Consider the following 22,940-nt stretch of genomic DNA (forward strand, 5'->3'; position numbering starts at 1 on the left):
TAGAAGCACATTTCTCTTTTATTTACGGCATTAGTAGTAAGTACAAGTCACATAATGAGGCTCTTGCCAATCATTATTTTAGTTGGTGTTTTGTTTCTGTTTTAGAGGCCACTAAATCAGGAAACCACATGCCCAAAACAAGTCTTTTCCCAGAAAGTCTTAAAAGCAATGATCCATACATACTACCACCAACCTCATGCATCACCCTCTCAAAGTGCTGTCACCTGAGAGAGAATATTCATACTTCACTGTTCAGGGTACCAGAAAAGCCTAATTACAACACAAACGTATAGAAATTTTTTACTCATTAAGTGCCTGCACTCCTCTACTCTGCTGCTAGCTTGATCTTTCTAGAATGCAAATCTTATCATGCCACCCCCTCACTCCATTTAAAAAATTTCCAGGCACTCCTTATTATCTCTAGGAGACAATTAAATTTCTTTAGCTTGGTACTCGAAGCCCACCATGGTCTGGCTTCTACCTTCTGAAGTTTTATCTCTTCACATCTCACTGAGTTCCAGCCACCCATGAAATTCCCTAGATGGGGTGTTCCCTTGGTCCAGAGTCTAACATTTCTCTGTCGCATCTTACTTGCTTGGCTGATGCCTCTTTGGTCTCAAGACAGCTCTGTTGTCACCTTCTCTCAAGAAGGCTTGGTTATTTGGAGATTCTTCTGTGTGCTTTCTTAACACCCCTGTCACACCTCACCTCTGCCATCCCACTTGCTTTACTGCATGATAGGTTCGATTAGCTGTCAGTCTTTCCTAACTGAGAGAAGGTGCTGCGTTTCCCCTCTTTGTATTTTTAGAGCCTATCATGGTGTCTGTACACAGAAAGCACCCAGTAAATGTTGTGGGAGTGTTTCAAGTGCAGCCATCTTAATTACTTATAGAAACTAACAAATCACCACAAAAATACTTAGATGGCATCATTGGATGTCATTAAAGCATAAGACTGAAAGACACTTTGGGCATTTCATTTGGGAGATTTGTTTTAATTTACTTGCTATGGCATTTAGGTAAGTGACAGGGGATGGGAGTGACATACAGGAAACAGGTGTATGAAAAGTAAACAGAGACGCCTTTGGCTTACAAATCCATGGACATGATGAACTGAAACGGTGATTTTTTTATTCAAATGAGTTTTTAGGACTCATGATTCATTGGGACATGTAAGAGAAGTGCTGTAAAGGATCCAGTTCCCTTTCACATTCTCTCAAACTAAACAAAGCCTGTCAGAGACAATAGCCATCCTTGACCACACTGCCATTTTAGGAGCTGCTCATCCATTGTCAGAGGGAATAACCTTGGGCAGAATGGACAGATATAAGAACGTGTGTTTCATGGCTTTTTATTCCGGTTTATTTTTGCTTGTGCTTTTTCTGATGATTTCATTCTAGTAGTGTCTAAAGCTCAACAAATACATATGCTCCAAAAGCATGGTACTGTAGGGCTTTCAGGACCGCATTTGGGAAGGAACAGTGCCTAGTCCATTGTAGGGCAGTTTTCTAAGTTATGAAGTTGAATCCAAAATTTGCTTCCTAATGAAGTCAACCCCACTGGGCCTAGAATTAATCTTTGTGTGGGGAGAAGAGAAGGCTTTCGTCTACGCCAACAGAATTTTACATTTCAGACTACACTGTCCAGGCCTTTCCTCACTTAGTTCTCTTATGAAACTTGTACGCATCCCAAACAATAGCATGGTCTCGAGGGAGCTCAGCATCCAGGACTTGTTCTGGACTTAAGGGCACAGGGAACTGAAGTGATGCAACATTCCACTGCATGCCTTATAGCGAAGAAACATATAGAAAGCAAAGAGGTGATGTGGAAAAATGAAGGACTCATGTAAAGATGCAATGGCTCATCCACAAAGAAATCGCGCGCGAGCTTAGCAGAAAAGCATCTTGCCAAAGTTTGAAAGCACAAGCTCTTCCTAAAATGGTGTTGCACTTCTATACTGGAGCTAATGTTTGGCAGTCACAGTGACAGAAATGGATGGAGTGCTGGAAACTGTGAACATTCACTCAGAAGAGAAACTGGTTAGGGTTGTCTAGTTCCCCTTTCCCTCCCTCCCTTTCTCTTTCCCTCCTTTCCATTAGGTGTCCAGACCAAAAATCCTTTCAAGTAGTATTAAAAAAACTAGACATACAGACTCCAGCTTACCATGAGATTTGTCCTTGGGGACATTGCCCTGTTAGGTAAAATGAATTCACGTGAAAAAACATCCAGACAAACTTTACTAGGAAAACAAAGGTAGACGCCCGAGGCTTCTCCCTTAGCTAGTCTTCTCCAAGTTTAATAAAAATACTTTATAATATGGGCAGGAAAGGTCTTGGCTGTGTTTAGACAACTCTTCCTAAGATGGATTCACATCTAGGGAAACCTTATTCCAAGAAACTTTAGGAAATTTCTCATTGTTTGAGACTAGTTGTGGACCAGTGGTGGAAGCGCTAATTTGAAACTGTCCTGCCCACAAAGCAGTAATTTCACCATGAGGTAGGCAGTAGGTAGGGCAGGGCAGGGTAAGTGTTCCAAGGAGGATAAAGGACTGGAGGAGAGCGTGGCTTGGGCAATGGAAAGCATGAACATGTTGCTATCCTCAAGTTCAACAGTATTTGAAAAGGGACATCTGGAATTTCATAGGGTTTGTGTGGCAGCTACATACAGCAGCAATTTGGCAGCTGGGTGACCAGGGACAGCTATAGCTTGTATCTGACAGGTGCTAGTTCAAATAGGGGCTGGGTATAGAGAAAATTGGTCACCATTTAATATATTTTTTAAATGTCCTGATAGTCATTCTATTGTCATATTTTCTTCTCTTTAATTTCTTCTTCTATCTTAATACATTCACTTTTGATTACGGTAGGATTTCAGCTGTCACCTTTGTTTCACAGAGCTGTTTTTATGAATTTTGTTGAACACAAAGCTGGCATATGCTCCCTAAAATTTATTTCTGTTTCCATTAGTGAATTTTCTTTTCGAAAGTGAATCCTTTCTCTGTATTTTGAGTGCTGTATTCTCTGCTTTCTTTATTGCTGAATCTTTTAGCTCTTTTTTCTTTCTTTTTTCTTTTCCTGTTTAGTTTTCCTTGAGTAAAGAGAGGTGAATGTTGGTTGGGTGTTTTTCGTAAACGCAGTGGGTATGTTGTCCTACGTTCCCTTCTCTGTCTGCCAGGGTGTTGGTAGAATCTTCTACTCAAAAGCTAGAAAGATGGGAGTAGATTTGAATTTCTGGTACCATTTCTTCATCCTAAAGACATGTTATTCTGTGTCATTTCTTCTCGGGGTTTGTTGAAGCCTCTGGGTGAGGTGTTTGCTTGGGTTTCCAGCTTCCTGTCGGGTCAGACCTTCACACTCGATATGTAAATGTGGCTGTGTCTGGTGTCTGTCTGGCACTACTGGTGACTACTTCAGAGGAAGCCCACATTCTTGTAATTGTGGCACAAAGCCTGGGAGCCTCCAACACTGATGATTTTCAGTGCTGTTGATCTGAGCTGCTTAGTGGGATTCAAAGTGACACTTTCCCTGGGAGCTCCACTCCCATTCTGGCCTGGGGTCCTGGCCGCCAGGTCGCAGGGCTCTCCAGGACTTGATTCGGCCAATAGTGGGAATTGTTAACAATAACGGAGATTATATGACAGTCTATATAATGTTCTTAGCAATTTCAGTTGTGTTTGACTGATTATAACTAGTTTTTGGTTCATAAAAATGACGCAGGAAGCATTTATACTTGGAATAGGAACTTGTCTTAGAAAAAGTGTCAGTCATTTCCATGTGTACTTGTCCTTGTACAATTAATATTATATTTCATCTGCCACTTCTTTTTAATCTTTTCAAAGCTACTTGTCTACTCTGTAAAGTTTGGCTTAATTAAATCTATGCCATAAATCCACAGTCCATTTAATTGGAGATCCATGATTCTACCCCCTTTGAAAGACCACTGTTGTAGAGTTTGCCTTAAAGTGTTTGGTTTTTATTTTCTGAAAAGCATATTAATGATGAATTTTGAATTTGTTTACACCTGATAATATATTTGTTGGCTTTTTATATACGTGGCAATTCTATTAAAGGTAGATATAGATATAGATATGGGTATGGATATCTTGAAAGAGACCATATTATTTTGAAAAACTGGTGTTTGTTGTTAATTTGTTTTCTGATATTTGGCATGGTAGAAGTCTATGGCCAGCTTGAATTTTTTTATTTTGTAAGTAATATATTTTATTTTCTCAAAGATTTTCAAGTTCTTGTTCTTTGAAATGAAAAATTACAACAGCATACATTGGATGTTTTCATTTATCTTTTTCTGGTTTTATCTGATCCCTTTTCATCTGCTTAAAGTGGTTTTTCCTCAGTCTAGGCTAACTTACTGGATTAAAGCTGCTTCTGTTTATTTCTTATGGAAACCCTATTGCAAGCAGATAGGACCATCTGGTTCTTACCTTCTATTAGTCTTCTATTTTCCCTCGTCATTTTTTTATGTTTTGTCCTTCCTTTTTAGGTTTTGAGAATTGAGATGAGTCCTATTAGAGATTCATATCAATTCCTGGTAGGAACTTTAAGCCTCAAATCAAGGGAGAAATGTTTAAAAAGTTTAAATTGACCCTCATTTTACTTTGCCAGTTGAGAGTACGTCCAGTCTAGGGGATAGTTGGGTCCCTGGAGGTGATAGTGAAAATTAGAGGCAGACTGAGCCAGGAATGTGTTTTGCTAAGGAGCTTCCTTCTATTCCTTTTTTGGAACAGCTCTCAGGGCACGTTGCTACAGTTTCCCCATTCTTTGGCAGGCTGGCTGTCTACTGTGTGTGACTGGTAAGCCCGTCCATGCCAGCTCCGTGTCCTGCATGACCTCTGAAACCCAGAACACTTCCTAATGCTGCTCCTGGGAGCCATGGGGCTGACCCTCACCTCCAAACCTTGCAGAGGCCTCTGCTGACGTCCTTTGTATATTTCCCTTTGCATGCTGGAGATTTACAAGTGACGCAGTCTCATTTCCTCTGAATTTTACATCATTGAAATTACGGGGAATTTCTTTTGTATGGCTGACCCTCTTGCTTACTTTTTAAGGTTGATCCAGACTTTTTCCTTCTTCTTTATTGCTGATCATTTTCATGTAGATCTGGAGGGGAGTAGTTTCCATCTTGCCAAGACATCGACTTGTACTCAGTTATGAATGCAAATCGGAGGGTATTTTGAAGTCAGGAAGGTGAGATCAGTTTGGGAAATGGAGGCTTGATAATAATCTTAAGTATCCTGCTAGTGTGTTTCTTATCTTACCTATGACTTAAATAACAATGATAACAATTGCCTTTATGAAAAACAACTGGGAAATGAGGAGATGTTGGTCAAAGAGTACAAAGCTCCAGTTGTAAAAAGAGTAAGTTCTGGGGATTTAATTAATGTACAGCACAGTGACTAGAGTTAACTAGTATTAGTTTTGAGTATTGTACACATGAAAGTTGCTAAGAGAGTAAATCTTAGATGTTCTCACCACACACACACAAATAGCTGTGTGAGGTGATGGATGTGTTAACTAACCTTACTGCGGTAATCATTTGCAATATATACGTGTATCAAATCATCACATTGTACATCTTAAATTTGTATAGTGTGATATGTCAATTATATCTGAATAAAGCTGGGAAAAAAGACAACTGTGGGTCACATGGTTGATGGGACTATGCCAATATCAATTCAATGTAATCTTTATAGCAATCTAGGAAATTTGGTGGTTGGATCTCCATTTTATACCGACACTCAGAGAAGTTAAAAAACTTGCCTGTTATTCATAGGCAATACGTTATCCTTAAAGTTTTTTTAAAAATATTTTATTGGGGAATATTGGGGAACAGTGTGTTTCTCCAGGGCCCATCAGCTCCAAGTTGTCCTTCAATCTAGTTGTGGAGGGCGAAGCTCAGCTCCAAGTCCAGTTTCCGTTTTCAATCTTTAGTTGCAGGGGCACAGCCCACCATCCTATGGAGGGAATTGAACTGGCAACCTTGTTGAAAGCTCGCGTTCTAACCAACTGAGCCATCCGGCCGCCCCAGGTTTTGTTTTTTTCAAACTTGGGTATTTATCTGTTCCTAGAGGAATTCTTCCTGACCAGTGGAAGAGTCTGCCTTCATGTATTCCTTATATAGCCCTCTAAGATTCTTTCGGTGCTTGAGAGCTGTTCACCTGTCCTGGGACACCTGTGGGCCAGCCAGGAGGTTGCTCTTCTCCATGGTCACTGGGAGCAAAGTACCATCAACAGAGCAGAATCTAACCTGGTACCTGATGATGTTATGCCGGTCATGGTTGACTACATCCAATTAGAACAGAAAAGTTAAAATCAGAGGCATAGCAAATCGTCGATCATTTAGGGAACTCTTAGAAGGATCAAAGGTAGCTAGGAAGGTTTGGGGGTGGTCAGTGCCTGGTGGATGAGATCATTTTGTTCTTGCTTCACAATGGCAGAAATGTGTACGTTTATTTTATAATTTGCTCCTTGGAGAAATACCAGTCAGTTCCATCATTAGATTTGTATTTTCCGTTCAGATATATTGGGATAAATAAAAACACTCAACGGCTGTAAAAACGTGTCACTATAATTGTGGGATTATTCTTTGTTTCCTCTGTTCTAATTGAATTATGTCTCTTTTTCCTTCCTAGGTTACGGTCTTTGGTCAAACAATTGGAGAGAGGGGAGGCTTCGGTGGTTGATCTTAAGAAGAATTTGGAATATGCGGCCACAGTGCTTGAATCTGTATACATTGATGAAACCAGGTAAGCTAAAAATGACAGGAAGTTAGGGCAGTGATGGTGCATTTCCTGTTATATGGCTTTTCTGAAATGTATCCCATGGCCTGTAGGGGGTAGCATTCGAATGATGGGTCTTGGAGCTTTAGTTTCCACAAATAAATGGGGTAGATTTGGACTTCACGTAGCCTGTGTACCACCTCATGTAACAGAAGCCAATAGAATTTCTCTCACATGGCCATTATGAAAATGAAGTGAGATCAGGTAAGAGGGCAAAGGGTAAATCTGGTAAGATTTCTAATCAAATGTAGGGTTCCACTGTAATTATTACATGTTGTTGGTCTCAGTCTAAAGATTACACTCATGTTTGTACGGTGATGGAAGGGGAGCTGTCTCTGGGTGGTGAACACATAGTGTGATTTATGGATGATGTGAAGTCACACTATCTGTAAGTGAAGGCGCCGGAAGTGATGGAGAAACATTTGTTCTCTTAAAGTACCCAGTGCTCCCCTTTCATTCTTAAGTCCTCGTTGATTTTCTTAGGAGACTCTTTCCACTTGAATTATCCAAAAGTATTAAAGGACTTCCGGTTCCTAAGTGCATTTGAAAGTAAGAAAATTTCTTTTGAAAAATGTGGAGATGGTGAATATGAAAAAGATGGTTTTTCTTCTTTTTTTAAATGTAGGCAGTCTCCTCTGTCGGCATGTATGATGTCTTACATTTCTATGCCAAATTCCAGTCTGAAAGGATTTCCCAGTAATGTAAGAATTGTGTGGCTTAGGTTTTGGTGACGTACTTAGTTCCAATTGAAGGAAATTTGATATCATAGAAGGAAATTTGATATCGTAGTTTTTTTTTTTCAAATGTAACATTTTCTCCCCTTTTCCCCAATTGATGTGTCTAAAGGAAAAAAATCTATTTTCATTGACACCTGTTTTTACTACTTGTTTTTAGTAGGGCTTAATATAAATAGAAAATGTAATTTTAAGTTCTATTGTAGCTTATTACTGTTTATGTTCTGTTCTAATGGTCTGACCTAGGAACAAGTGTGAAAACTCAGCTAAGCACACCTGACAGATGACTTAAATCTCTGTGTTCAAATAAAGAAACTGTTATTTTGGAAATTTCGCTTGAATTCAGGCATTTAAGTTTCTGTAATGTCCTCTCAAACTGAAGTATCAGTTGACATCATTTGGGTTGATGTAACTTGGGTGATGCTTTAAAAAGTCTATGTCTCTTTTTAAAAACTTTTTTTTATTGTGATATAATCGACATATAACACTGTAAGTTTAAGGTGTATAACATGTTGATTTGATACATTTATATATTGCAATATGATCACTCCATAGCATTAGCTAACACTTCCATCACATCCCATAATTGTCATGATTTTTTTGGAGTGAGAACAATTAAGATCTAGTCTCTTAGCAACTTTGAAGTTTATAATACAGTACTGTTGCCTATAGTGGTATCCTTTTAAATGCCCATTTTTTTAAAGACAAAAATAATGCCACAATGGTTCGTCTAAGAAATAAACTTCCCTCTGAATGCATTTTTAAGTGGAAGGTTTAGATTCCATTCAAATACCACAAAGCTTTTAGGAATAAAGATATTGGGTGCTCCTGAGTGCAATGGATCTGTGACCCACAGAGCCTGAGATGGAGTGTATTTGGCTTTCTCTGCCTCCTTTTGTCCAGTCTGGCAGAGAGAGCCATGCTAAAACAGAAGTTGAGGGAGAGACATTCCTGAAAGACAGATGGCGAGCTTTCACAAGCCTTACCCAAAAGGTGCTGTATTTTTTGTGGCCGTTTGTATTTGGTGTCTTGGCACCTGTGTACGCAGGTGGGGTGGAGAAAAGGAGCATCTGTTTTGAACAGGGAGCTCGAACTTTAGGTCTCCTCTCAGTGTCCTGGTTATGTTTCTTGTGTTCAGGCGACTTCTGGATACGGAGGATGAGCTCAGTGACATTCAGTCAGACGCGGTGCCTTCCGAGGTCCGAGACTGGCTGGCCTCTACCTTCACGCGGCAGATGGGAATGATGCTCAGAAGGAGCGAGGAGAAGCCGCGGTTCAAGAGCATCGTGCACGCAGTGCAGGCTGGGATATTTGTGGAGAGGTAAGGGCAGTTCTCATTCAATGACCAAAGCAGCAAAAGGAACCAATGACTGGAAGATCTGCTTTGATGCAGTTTTGGCATCTTTATAAATACTGAAAATTTGGGGGGGAAAGATAGTCTTGAATGAGAGATGGCTGAAGCAGGTCTATTTTAATCTCTGTAGCATCGTTAGGACAAAATTTTGCCTTTGGTCAGAATTCTTTTTGTTAACTAGAGAAGATTTAGTTTGAGGTCGGACCTTGGAACAGATCAGGGCCAGCTTGTCGACCCCGGGAGGGTAGTTCATTTAAGGGATTTGCGTTCTCCTTGAAACTTTCCGATTTTGTTAGCCATTGTGTTCTTTGAAATTGAATTGCCCCCCTTCCCTGGAAATAGATTCCAGAAATCAATTTATTCTTCCTATAATCCTTATTATACAAATGGATTTATTCTTCCTATAATCCTCATTGTACAATTACTGATTTTAGAAATGCCACAGTTCACCTGGGACATTTTTCTTCTTGTTTTTGACAGTTTTAAAGAACAATCTCCTCTAAATGGATAGCCCATAGGAGTTCTTTATCCAGGTTAAAATACTGCATTGCAAACTGTCTGTATTGTACTATAATTCACTTGTGGCAAAAGAGGTGACCCATTTTAATAACTTAATTTCCAATTTGGGCCACATAGATTAATTTTTGTTTCCATCATTTCATGTATTTGAAATTGCTTTGACTTCTTTGGAATTTAACACTTAGGCCACTTGAATCCTATGAAAAAGGTTATAAAAGAAATTTTAGATTTTTCGGGTCACCAATTGACATGACTTCTCATTATTTGTTAATACTTGTTATACGTCTGTGGCCTGCTATCTTTGTAAGATAAGCTTCTGCATGTTCTCCCTCTCTGACTTTGCCAGAATGTACCGACGGACATCAAACATGGTTGGACTGAGCTACCCACCAGCTGTTATTGAAGCATTAAAGGTAATACCAAAGAAAAAAATCTTACAACGTACATGGTACCCTGTAAAAAGTACAGTTAAATTTGTCGTTAGGAAAATATGAGGCTTTCATTTGCAGATTTCCCAATCATTCTTGACTTTTTATTTTTATTATCTTTCACTTATGTGTTCTGACAGTATCAGTATTGTTTTAGCCTTCCTCTTGCTAATTTTTTATTAAATCAAACGGTGTGGGTTTCCTTTCTTTCTATGTCCTTGGAGTCATTTAGTGAGCTGCACAGTGCTCGGACTCAGTGTGACTTTGGCCAGAGGAGATCAAATTTGTTGTGGTTATAAAGGAGGGTCTTTGGTGATCACTGTTGTACTGTTATCTTATTACCTACTCTAAGTCCATTTCATAGATGAAGAAACTGAGACTCCGTGAGATTTTTAAAAGACACAGTTAATCAGAGACAGAACTAAGGCTGATACCAGAGTTTCAGGCACATAATAAGTTCTCAGTAACATTTTACTGCATGAATGGATACTCCTAGAGTCCTAGTCCTGTCCGCATATCCTACTGTTGTCTCAAGGTTCTCACTGCACCAAAAGTTCCATTTGAAGTCATGCAGATGTTTGAGAGTAAATAGGCTTAATCCTGCAGAATTACTTCCAATCAGGCAAGCTCTTGGAATTGTATAGCATATTTCTAAGAGTCCCAAGGTAGATATATTCCTTGAGGCGAGTGTTGATTCAGACCCACTGGTCTGAGGATAGCCCCGCTGTGTTGAAGCTGATTGCACATCTGGATTTGAGGGTGGGGCGGTGTGTAGGCCCAGGATCAGTGGGCTGTTTGAAATTGCATAATGCCTACACGGGGAGTCCTGTCCACTTGCTCAGGGGCTGTGGAGAAGTTCAGAGTAGGGAAGCACCATAGGTGGTCGAGTGAATTAAACATTTGAAATTCAGCAGGGGGAATGGAAGGGCTTAATGGAAAGGGCTGAGCTTAGGCTTCAGGGGAACATGTGTTGGTGTTCTTGTGCCTATTGCTGTCTTTCTCTGAAACCTGAAAAAAGTGTTACCCAACGGCATTTTCATAAGATGACTTAAATTACCTATTCATGGAATCAGGGGTGAGACTGCTTCTTGATCAATTTAATGTCAAGAAAGAGTCCTTTAGGGACACGTTGATTATATATTTCATAGTCCCTTTCTCTTGTCTCAAAGACATTCACGAGTTGAATTAGTGAGACTCTAAATATTCAGATTCTTAGTTTTCTGTCTCTTCTTAACTCATCTTAAGAGCAGGAAGGATTCTCAAGAAGGATGCAGCAAGAAGACACGTTTTCTCTCACTCCTCTTCAACCCCCACTCCAACGCCCAATACACCTGTATGATTTACAGCGACATTTTCCATGTAATCAGTAAAATCACTTCACCCTAGGTTTGATGGTTCCAACACCACTGTAAAGTTGCATTGATTTTCATAATTGAACCTGAAACATTCAATGCAAGTCTTAGGAACATTAAAAGCATCTTTTATCTTGAATTTCTTCCTTTATTGTGAACATGAATGCAGGTGGCTATGCCGGTACTAAGAAATTTATGAAAATATTTCTTCCAAATTCGTACATCTTTTCTCTTTAGAAAAACTGAAGAAAATGTGAAACAACCTGTGATGTTCATGCATTATTATGTTATGCTCATAGAAAAGTAATTCTCAAATGTCTTTCTGAGGGGGAAAGTTACCTAGATGATGCAGACAAAGAAAAAGCACTAACTCCCTGAAATGCTATCCTTCTCGACAAGGATTGCTGATATGTACACAAGGCTAAGACTGCTGTTTCTGTTGGTCCTGACCTCTGTTCACTGGGGAAGTCCAAGACCTTTTTACAGTGTAGTATTTTTCCACCTCCTTAGACCATGGTTTTATTTGCAGTGGATTTGGAGGTGAGTTGGAGAGATCACAACGATACTTTTATTTTCTTTTTTCATGTAGTGCCTGTTAGAAAAAGGTTATTCCCACTCCACTGCCAGCAGTTCATACGGAATCACTATTGTTGTCTTCTGTTACAGAAAATTTCCCCTAAGACTGAGAGAATACAATTCAATAAAATAACCAGCATGGTACTGTCATCACCTTTGTGATGAATGTAAGAACATGGCATAAAATAACATGGAAGTAAGAGAACGATTAACTGCCACCAATCTCTAAATTTGAAATATCGTGCGTTTTTCCATTCAATATATACTAGCTTCTAACTTGAGATGTTTTTTCTCCAGTCTTCTGAGGTGGGGTTATTGGAAATGTAGGTGTACTGTTCTTTAGAAAGGCATCTGTTGCGTGACTTACAAAGAGATGCCCTCGATAGACTCCAGGTTTATAGTGGGAGGAAATGAGGAGATTTGGGCTGCCTTTACGTTAGACTAATAGGAAGTTCATGCAGTTTCTCCACGGGAGTTGTCCATGGGCCAAGTTTGGTAAGAGAGGAAGAATGGTTTAAGAAAGTTAAAGTAGGTGCTTGATAAAAGGCAGATTCTAGGCCCCACACCAGGATTCTGCAGAGTCCCCTCCCTGAAAAATCAGCATTTTTTCTGAGCACGCCACGTGGTTCTGAAGAACATTAAAATTCGACAATCACCGCTAAGGCCTTCTGAAAGTGAGGGACCAGAGAGGACATCCATCTCGCTCTCTATTTGCTCATCCTCTCATTTCTCTAAATCCTAACATTCAGAATAAATATTGACTTCTTACCATGGTAATCACTTTATTTCCAGTGATAGCATTTTTCTTTTTTATTCATTCTGTCCGACATGACAAAGTGTTTTCCCATCTACTTAGTTGTCCGTGGACTTGACTTTAGGGGTAATGGTCAGACAATGGATGTCACGACAATGTCAATTACAGTAATCATGGGGAAAGTTTAGGACTCGGGTTAATCTTAACCCGAGTTAAGATTGGCCCCACTGTCTATGGCCTGGGCCCTGTTGGGGTATTTAGGGCATGTGGCCTGGGTCACAGCATATATTCACTGAGTTTACAATGTCATCTGTCGGCGATGATATCACTAGGGGGTGTCAGAGGGTTTATTGACTGGTTCTGCTACTGAATGGCGTTAGACATTACACGTCATCTCTCTGAGGTTGCTGTCTGTAAAGCTGGTGAGAGAAACACCTATTTCTAGAGTTGTGAGGGTTTGCAAATGAATATATACACTTCATTCTGTGCCTGGCACAGAAAACGTGCTCGATACTTGTAGCTATTTTTTTCAGTTATTATAGTGGAGACTGAGGTGAGGTCAGCGCTAAGTGTGAACTGAAACACTCCAGTTTGAAACCCTTTTGGAAAAGCTTGGTTTTCCTTACATACACTTCAGTTTTTCTGTGACCTGGCATCCGTGAAAGAGCCTTGATGGCCTTGGGATGACCTTGACAGTTGGGACGTTTGGAGAGGGACACAATTGGGATGGATGGATGATGTTTGATGCAGTGAGGGCTGAAGTGAGAGCCCTCAGGCCAGCATCTTGACAGGAAGGTCTCTCTCAGGACATCATCTGACGGCTTGCCTGGACTCAGTGTGGTCTCACATGGCTCCTGATTGCTGTGCTCATGATGGTACGCTTTCTTTACTAAAAGTGAGACTGTCATCACAGTACGAAACCTAACGACTCTTGCTTTAACTCTTGGTTAAACATGCTTTTGTTTACCACATGCACAGATAGCTGGTTCTAAGTCAAAAGCACATCAGACAATGGTTACATATATTTTGGAGTAGCTATTTATAGACAAATAAGGCTTTGAACTTGAAAAGATATATAAGGAGTGTGTTCAGCTTAGCTCTTAGTTTTATTTTTTTCAGTAAAGTGACTTACAGATTTGAGAAGTAGGTCCCCAGACCAGTAACTCCAGAAGTGGGAACATTTTTTCTGACTCATGGAATGAAATCTTTCTCTTGGGGTTCAGCTCAACTGTTGGGATTGAAGTGACACGTTATTTTGTTTTCTATGTCATGCATGTTTCTGAACACTTTTAAAAGTGGGTTAACATTCTCATTAGAGTAGGGATGCACTGTAGGTTGTCAAGTGAATTAAAAATTTGAAATCCAGCAGGGGGAGTGGAAGGGCTTAATGGAAAGAGCTGAGCTTAGGCATCGGGGGAACATGGGTTTGTGTACAGACCCCACTTGTATCCCTGGCACTTACTCACGATGGGTCTTAGGGAAATTAGGAAACTAACTCCTCAGTTTTCTCATCTATAAAATGTGACTAATAATACCTACCTCTTAGACTTGTTTTCAGGTTAAATTACGTACTTCTCACTGATCACAATGCCTACCTCGCATATGATAGGCACTTGGTAAGTTATAGCTGTTGTTATTCGTCATAGGATTGTTTAATTTTTTCAGTAAGTGCTATGTAGGTCTGGCAGGTTGGAAAAGTCTGAGAGTGGAAAGGACCGTGAAATCTCGGGTGAGGGCTGCAGGCCGACTCCCCAGCGGGGAAGGCTGTGTAAGCAGCTGTGGATTAATGCGTTCTTCCTCCCTGCCTGGTCCTGCAGGATGTGGACAAGTGGTCTTTTGATGTCTTTTCCCTCAATGAAGCCAGCGGGGACCATGCACTGAAATTCATTTTCTATGAATTACTCACACGTTATGACCTGATCAGCCGTTTCAAGGTCAGTGCCTAATTTTAAAAAATGCACATATGTGTCCATCCTTACATAACTTTGGGGCTAAGACCAAGAGAATCCATGTAATAGAGACCAAAATCTGCACTGAGTGACTTGGATCACATCGTCCAGGCAGTCATTACCATGAACTCCTTTGAGAGGAGCTTCTCGTTCCATTCCCCTGCCTGCTGGGGCTCCTTGGCCAGGGAGAGGATGGAGACACACATTTTGATCCCAGTCTTCCTAGAAGTACCACTGGAAGCCCAGGCTAGCAGAGCTCGCTGCGGCTCTGCCAGCAGATCTCATTTCAGCCTGATATCATGTACGATCTCCCACTACCAGCAAGGAGACAGTAATGGAGACAAAGTGTGCGTCTGCCGTCTCTGCAAACTTTTTTTTCCCCACTACTTGGCTCAAATGCAGACAAATAGTCTCACTTATCATCTGTGACAGATCATTGGTATTGCCCAGCCATTCGTACTTCAAATTAATTCTTCAACTTTAAGTAAAGAGCATGAATTGTTTCCAGTGTTCAATCCCCTCAGCTTGTAATTCTGCAGACTCTGGAGGTCAGGCTGGGTTCTCCAGAGAACCTGGGAATTCATCTGCTGACATCTGTCATACTATGATCCCCGGGCTTCTCTCATCGTATGGATGAGCCTCTGAAAAATGCAGGCCTTTTTTTCCTACAACATGTTGACTTCTCTGGATAGCACATTTCCTAATCGCTTTCTGTAGGACTGCATGTTTGGGGGTGGATTTCTTACACAGCCATAAGTATTTTACGGCAGTGATCTTTAATTTCTTTTGCATCAGAATCCTGCTTGAAAATCTGATGGATACCCAAGACCCTTTCCACAGAACAAAGTTCTGTTCTGTATGTGTGTATGTCATACATACACACAACTTTACCTAGCGGTTCATAGATCTCTCCTGAACAATGCAAAGAAACAAGGTTTCTTGGATCTTCGTTTTTAAAAATGATAGTTCAACATCTAAAAGGCAATATTTACATTTTTAAAAGTCAACAAATGGTAGCTATGGAAGAATGTGACAAAGGAAGAATGTGTAAGGGAATCTCACACAGCATTGCAGTAATATTTTCCTCATTTTTTCTTACTAACATGATTGTTAGTCTCCTAGAAAACTCTTTCCTTTTCCCCTGTCTTGTACTTGATAATTTACCCTAAACCAAGGAATTGACCCAGAAAACTAAAACAATGACTATTTTAATGTTCCCTTATTTTGCACAGACATTTTGCAATTGTTCTTTACTTCCTGCCACATGAAAAAGAAGGTATATATATTATATGCATTTGAGATAGAAAAGCAGTTAGACTAATTGGAAGTATTATTCTAAATTGCTAGGTACATATAATAAATTGTCAAGTAATAGACATAAGCATATAGCCTGTTTCTATCCCATGATAACCAACTATCACATGTTTGTTTGTTTTTTTCATATGTCCAATGCATACAATCACTTTTTCTAAAGGGCACAGTTTTCAGGATGTGACAGCTTGTATTTATGTTGCAATTATTTAATGACTTAAGATCTTGGTGTACTTTATGTTTTATCATACATTCATGAAATATGCTGCACAGTGTGCGTTCATTTATTTCTCGAGAAATAAAAGACTCGAACCTTCACTTGAGAAAAAAAAATGAGCACATACCCTTCTGCCCTAAATGTCTTTGAGATGATCTTGTACTATAATTTTTCCTTTCACTTGAAGCAACTAAATCACTAGCTATGTGATTGCATGAACCGTACTAATCTTTTTCAGATCCCCATTTCTGCACTTGTCTCATTTGTGGAGGCCCTGGAAGTAGGATACAGCAAGCATAAAAATCCTTACCACAATCTAATGCATGCCGCCGATGTTACACAGACCGTGCATTACCTTCTCTATAAGACGGGAGTCGCGGTAAGTACAGATAGGAACTCTAGGCTTACACAAACAAACAGCTAGGTCTCTATGGTAGGTCTCTATGACTTTTTACTTTGAAATTGTCTTCAGAATTGGCACCAAGGTAGACATTCTTTGGGTATCCTTTAGTTCCTAAACCCAGTACCCATGTGTTATCTTTTCGGCGAGGGCATGTTAAAAGACTTGGTCTAATATTTCACTGTATTAAAAATGGAATACAGGGGGAGGAGCGTGGGCTTTGGAGCTACTTATAGTTGGATATAAATCCTTGTTTAATTACTTATTAGATTTTGTGACCTATGATAAATTGTTTGACTCTCTGAGTCAGGATTTCCTCATTTCTAAAATGGTGAAAAATATTCTATCTTGGAGAAGCTCTGTGACAGTTAGGCATAACGTATCAAAAATATGAAGTGCTCTATCTGCCTCAGAAAGGCAACTCAGTAGTTAGGAATTGTTGTTTTAAAACTTTTCAGGATTTTCCCCACATCTCTCATCAGTTTTCAGTTCTTCCTTATTGTAAAGCTGATTTTTTAAAAAAATATTTTTTAAAAAGCTATTTTTTAAACAAAATTATAGAAACTCCACAAAGGGAACCTGTTTAATGTGATAAAGGGTTTCTGCCAGAAACTTAGAGCAAATGTCACCGTTAATGATGGTCCCAGGAAAACGTGGAGCAAAGCAGAGAGGTCCACATGGATATTGCTCTTGAGGATTTTTCTGGAGGTCTCAGCCAATGCAGCATGGTAGCTGAAAAAGTTAAAGAAGCATCCTGTGAAAATAATTTGATTGTCTCCTTTAAAATATCAAGAAAACCATCTATAAGTTATTAGATCAAATAAAAGACCTAGATAAGACTTGGATAAGATAGCTGTCTCATACACTCAAAATTAGTAAGGGTAATAGAAAAACAAATATTCTCAACTGTTTTTAAAAAAATCTATAAATTACCTAGGAAGAACTTCAAAACTGATAAAAAGGAAACTGTAAAACTAAATTAAAGGGCACAAAAATAATGTTTAAATAAATGAAGAAATACACCACGTTTTTTCAATGCAAACACTCAATATTATATAGATGTCAGTTTTCCTCAAACTAATCTATAAATTCAAAGCAATACCAATAAAACTTCCAATAGGATTTAACATGGAACTGAGTCTGAAATTTATGATAAGCTGAATCTGAAATGTATGTGAAATATCTATTTTACAGCCTTAAAAAACAGTTTTGAAAAAGAATGTGTGTGGTGGGGTAGTTCTTACTCTACTAGATATGAAAATACCTACGAAAGCTATAGTAATAAAAAAAACAGTGTGGTATTTGTGCCAAAATAGACAAATATATCAATTAATTGGTTAGAGTTTCAAAAACTAAACCCAAATATTTATTGAGAACTTATTATGTTCTAGTTACTTTCTTACAGAATGCTTTTACAGAACTTGCATCCTAGCGAGAGGTTACAGATAGAAGACGAATGAAAAATTCGACGAGAAAATATCACTCATGTCATGCAGAGAATTAAAATAGGGCACCCACATAGGGAAAACTGGGAGTTCTGTTGGGTAGTCAGGAAAGGCCTCTCTCCAGAGGTAATAGTTAATCTGAGATGGTTATGATTTTAGGCTTGAGCCATGCTAAGAACTGAAGAAGAGTATGACAGCAGCATTAGTGAAGGATGAGCACAAAGTCCCTTGTGAGAGAACAGCTTTGTTGCATTCAAGGAACAGAAATAAGACAAGTGAGATGGGATCAGCACATGAGCAGGACAGTGGTGCAAGATAAGGTCAAAGAAGAAGGCAGGAAGCAGGCCAAATCTGGCTTTGTAGGTCTGGGTTTTATTCTAAGTGCAGTATGAGTCTACTAAAGGCTTTTAGAGAGGGGAGTGACGTGACCTGATAAAGACTCGAAAAATACTATGGTGGAGAATGGATTTTGAGGCAGCCTTCCTAGAAGAAGACTGTGGAAGTCTATTGGGGAGACGATAGTGGTTTGGACTAGGGAGGACAATGTAGGGGTATAAGGAAAACAATTCTGTTATGGACGTAGAGTTAGAAGAACTGGGTGGTGAATAGGATTTGGAACCTTGAAGAGAGGAATCAAGAGTACATCTTAGATGTTTGGTTTGATAAACAGAGTTGATGAGAGAGCCAGGTGGCAAAGCAGGCTTTAGGGGAAGGGAAATCAAGAGGATTTTTCTTTTTTTAAAATGATTTACTTTTTTCAGTTACAGTTGACATTCAATATTATTTTATATGAGTTTCAGGTATACAGCATAGTTAGACATTTACATAATTTGTGCAGTGATCCCCCTGACTAATCTAATAATCACCTGTTTTTGCAGCATTATGGACTATATTCTGTATGCATCCCATGACAATGTTGTAACTACCAATTTGATTTAGACATGTTGAGTTTAAGATCCCTATTAGACATCAATGTGGAGATATCAAGTAGGAAGAAAACCAAAGGAGTCTAGAGTTCTGGAAAGAGGCAGGGATAGGCATGTAGATGAGGTAGCGGGCGCACCAATATTACATAAAGACATGGAAGCAGATGAGAGTATCGAAAGAGAGCGTGTGAATGGAGAAGGAGAAAGGGCTCTGAAGTGAGTCCTGGAGCAGTCCAAAGTTTAAAATGAAGGTAAAGAATGAGAGCCAACAGTAGTAACTAGAAAGGAGTGTCCAGGGACGTTGGGAGAAAAACCAAGAGAGTGTGGGTCATGGAAGCCGAGGAAAGAAAGTGCCCCCAAACAGAATGGTAAATGGTGTGGGACATGATGGAAGGTCAGTAGGATGAGGATAGGGAAGAAATGATTGCCTTTGGTGACATGGGAGTCATTGGTAACCTTGCCAAGAGTCTCAATGGTTTGGTCAGGGTGGAACACTGACTAGCCTACAACAAAGAAAGCACTGGAGGTGAGAAGGTGAGCACATGTCGACAGACAGCAACACGATAGGGAAAATTACTCAGTTCAGAAATGTTTGGGGGGTAGTTGTTCATTTGGAAAAGACAGAATGTTTTTGTCCACTTCAAATCATTCATCAAGTATTAGACAAAATGATTAAGATGTGAGCACAAAAATAAAAATTTGATCATGTAAGAAAAAAATATGAGAATATGTTCATAACCTTGAAAAAGGAAATTCTTAAGTAAGCCTCAAAACACAAAAGTTATATAAGAAAATATTGATGAATTTGAATATGTTGAAGTTAAAACCTTCTGTAGGATAAAACACATCATCAAAATGAAGTAAGTACTTGAGGAAATTCTATCTATCTATCTATCTATCTATCTATCTATCTATCTATCTATCTATCTATCCATCCAGATTATATAAACAAATCAACCAATGAGAAAGTGACACAAATTCAGTAGAAAAATAGGGGGAAACTCATTCACAGAATTAAGATTGCCTTATCATAAAGTCTGTCACGGGCAGAATTTTGTACCCTCCCAAATTCATATGTTGGTTGTACTCCCCAGGGCCTCAGAATGTGACCGTATTTGGAGATAGGGACTTTAAAGAGGTGATAAGGTAAAATGAGGTCATATGGGTGGGCCTTCATCCAATCTGAATGGTGTCCTTATAAGAGGAGATTAGGACACAGACATTCACGTGCACAGAGGAAGACCATGTCAGGACACAGTGAGAAGGTGGCCGTCTGCAAGCTGGGAAGAGAGCTCTCACTACAGACCAATGCTGCCAATACCTTGACCTTGTATTTCTACAGAACTGTGCGAAAAGAAATTTCTGTTGTTTAAGCTGCCTGGTCTGCGGCATGTTGTTATCACAGCCCTAGGAAACAAATGTAGTAGCAGAGCCAGAATTTGATTCCAGGTCTGACTTCTGAGGCCATGCATTTAAATATTGAACCATGCTTCTACAATGCCTATGGGGGAAAAAAAAAATAGAGCCCCTGATATTCTTACATCTCAGTATCTTCATGTGATACTTCAGAGTATTGTGGTGAGGATCAAACTTGAAGTGAAAATGTATTCTTGGACTCATCGATTCAACAAATATTTAGTTAGTGCCTACTGTGTATAGTGGAGATATAAAGGTGAATCGTGCACAGATTTTTCTGGCCCTCAAGAAAAACTCCCCAGCATTTATGCTCATGCAAGTCCTCGTTAACATAAATGTCATGTCATAGGAGCCAGGCATCATGTGTACGGCACACTATTCCTACGTGAGCTCAATTGCCGTTGGATTTTCACGATCAATGCAGGCCATATTCAGAATAATTCTTAGATATAGAAACTGCTTCCTGCCCACTCTTTCTTAGAAACGCGGCTGAAAACACACTTCTTTCATGGCAAGCTTACAACACCACTGGGGAGCATTCTGATGAATGGAGAACATATTGTGACGCTAACCTTTCAACACAAACCAAGAAGGGGAAGATGCTTGAAATCATTTCAGTTTTACAAACTGTGAGACACACAGGGAATCAAAACATCCCATTGATGAAGTGATGTCTGGGTCTCAAGATCACTGTAATCTGTTTATATTACTCATTGTTGCTTAACTGGGATGCCAGACGACGCCTGAACCCTTCCAGATTTATTTCGCTCCCTTCTAAGAGAAAACCCTTGAACAGAATTGGATTGAAGAATTGTTGATTGACCAGATAGGAATCGGACTCTGAGCTCCAGTCTGCCTCTCATTTAGGTCCAAAGATTCCAAACTCCAAAGCTATCCCTTGGCCCCTCTCATTGCTTTTAGTGGGCAAGGTGCCATTAATTTTCCTTTTGCTTATTTATTTGTTTATTTATTTATTTATTTTAGAAGAGAGAAGCTGTGTGATCCTAGATGACATCATCATATTTGTGAAGGAAGCACTAAGGATATCTAAGTGGCATCTGCTTAAAGAGCACTAAGTAATTTTATTAGGGTTTGTAGTCAGCAGAGTTTTGGCCCCTATATCCTTTGCCTTCTGGTGTCACCCTTGTGAATGTGTTACATTAGATGGCAAAAGGGACTTGGCAGATACAGTGGAGGCTACTAATCAGAGAATCTTAAAATAGGGAGATTATCCTGGATTCTCCAAGGCGGCTTGATATAGTCATAGGAGCCCTTAAAAGACAAGAGATGTGACAGGAGTGAGAAGGACGCAACCAGCCATTGCTAACTTGAAGATGTTAGCAATGGCTCCCTTCCACTTGGAGGGAGCCAAGTGGAAAACATGTGAAGGCAATGATTTCTGCGAATGCCTTGAAAGCGTCTGGAAACACATTTTTCCACGGAGCTTCCAGAAAGAAGAGCAGCCCTGCCAACACCTTGATTTCAGCTTTGTGAGGTCCCGATCAGAACATCCAGCCATACTGTGACGACTTCTGACCTGTGCCAATAAATGGGAGGGGTTCTTTAAGCCTACGTTTGTGGTAATTTTCTAAGGCAGCAATAGAAAACCAGTACAGGGGTGGAAACATATTACTAAAAAACTCTGTCATTCACGTATCATTCCTTCTTGTCTTCTTTCCTTCCTTCCTTCCCCTCATTCCCTTCCCCTTCCCATCCACCCTCCCTTCCTTCTTCTGCCAGATACCACCTCTCCTTTCTCTTATTCCAAACAGCAAAACTCATTCTAAGCACCCGCAGGGGTGGTTGAAAAGCCAGGGTGTTACAATGAGTTTTAAAGACCATGGTTTTATTGTTGCCGCTGTTGTTGTTGTTGCGTGCTTGTTTATATCTATTTGTTGTTTTTGGTGTGTATTAGAAGTAGCTTACACCCAAGGTAGGATCTTGGTAGTATACTTGGGTGGGGGGGAAATTACACTGATACCTGTCATGTGAGAGCCGTAATTATGTACATATTGAGACACCTTCTCTTGGAGGGGCTGATGCTCTGTGACTCAGATTTGTTTAGATGGTACACTGTCTCCCATTCATAATCTTGTTATAAAATGTTAAATGAACTTTGCATGAGCTTGAAGAAAGCTATTTGGGGGGAGTGGGTAGTGGGAGTCAGGGCAGATGGGTGGGGAAGAAAAGAAAGACATTGCTAAAATGGAAAAATATGTATATATAGATGTATATATATACATCTATATATATATAGAAAATACCAAGAAAAATGTGTAATGTTATATTCTACCTATATCATTTTATGTCAACTTGAGTAAACACATGAACAATGATCCAAAGGAGATAAGACTTAGAGATCATGAGTAGGAACTATGGAGTGGTATTGTGTGGCTTGTCCAATAACTACTCGTGTAACGTTGGGTAAGTCACTAAACCTCTTCAGCCTCAGTTTTCTCATCTATAAAATGGGGATAATAACAGATAACCTACCTTTATGGAGCTGTGTGTATTGCATGAGTTTTTATGTGTACACAAGCCTGACACAAAGTGAGCTCCCTAAGTTAACCGTGGAGAAGAGGCCCTTTGGTGCTTTCAGGGTGGGATTTGCAGATGCAATTTTTTTGTAATTTTTACTTATTTTACCCATCTCTTTTTCATTAAATTTTGTGTCTTTGTCATCTTAGTCTGTTTTCTCTTTATGTCTTTCTGTCTCTCGTACATCAGTTTCTATTTTTGAGGCATATTATCTAGGATGCCAAAA

At 39.6% G+C, this 22,940-nt stretch overlaps 1 protein-coding gene across 7 annotated transcripts in view; it reads left to right on the forward strand.

Moving 5' to 3' along the window:
- Positions 1 to 22,940, forward strand: part of PDE1C (phosphodiesterase 1C) — a 424,317-nt gene that overhangs the window by 315,314 nt on the left and 86,063 nt on the right. For all 7 annotated transcript variants that reach the window (XM_033088617.1, XM_033088620.1, XM_033088619.1 and 4 more), the window contains 5 exons: positions 6,649 to 6,762; positions 8,668 to 8,850; positions 9,749 to 9,815; positions 14,330 to 14,446; positions 16,228 to 16,368. In XM_033088617.1, coding sequence (XP_032944508.1) covers positions 6,649 to 6,762; positions 8,668 to 8,850; positions 9,749 to 9,815; positions 14,330 to 14,446; positions 16,228 to 16,368 — 622 coding nt within the window. The remainder of the gene's footprint in view (positions 1 to 6,648; positions 6,763 to 8,667; positions 8,851 to 9,748; positions 9,816 to 14,329; positions 14,447 to 16,227; positions 16,369 to 22,940) is intronic.

The sequence above is a fragment of the Rhinolophus ferrumequinum genome, chromosome 20 (assembly GCF_004115265.2).
Source record: "Rhinolophus ferrumequinum isolate MPI-CBG mRhiFer1 chromosome 20, mRhiFer1_v1.p, whole genome shotgun sequence".
NCBI classification, from domain to species: Eukaryota; Metazoa; Chordata; class Mammalia; order Chiroptera; family Rhinolophidae; genus Rhinolophus; species Rhinolophus ferrumequinum.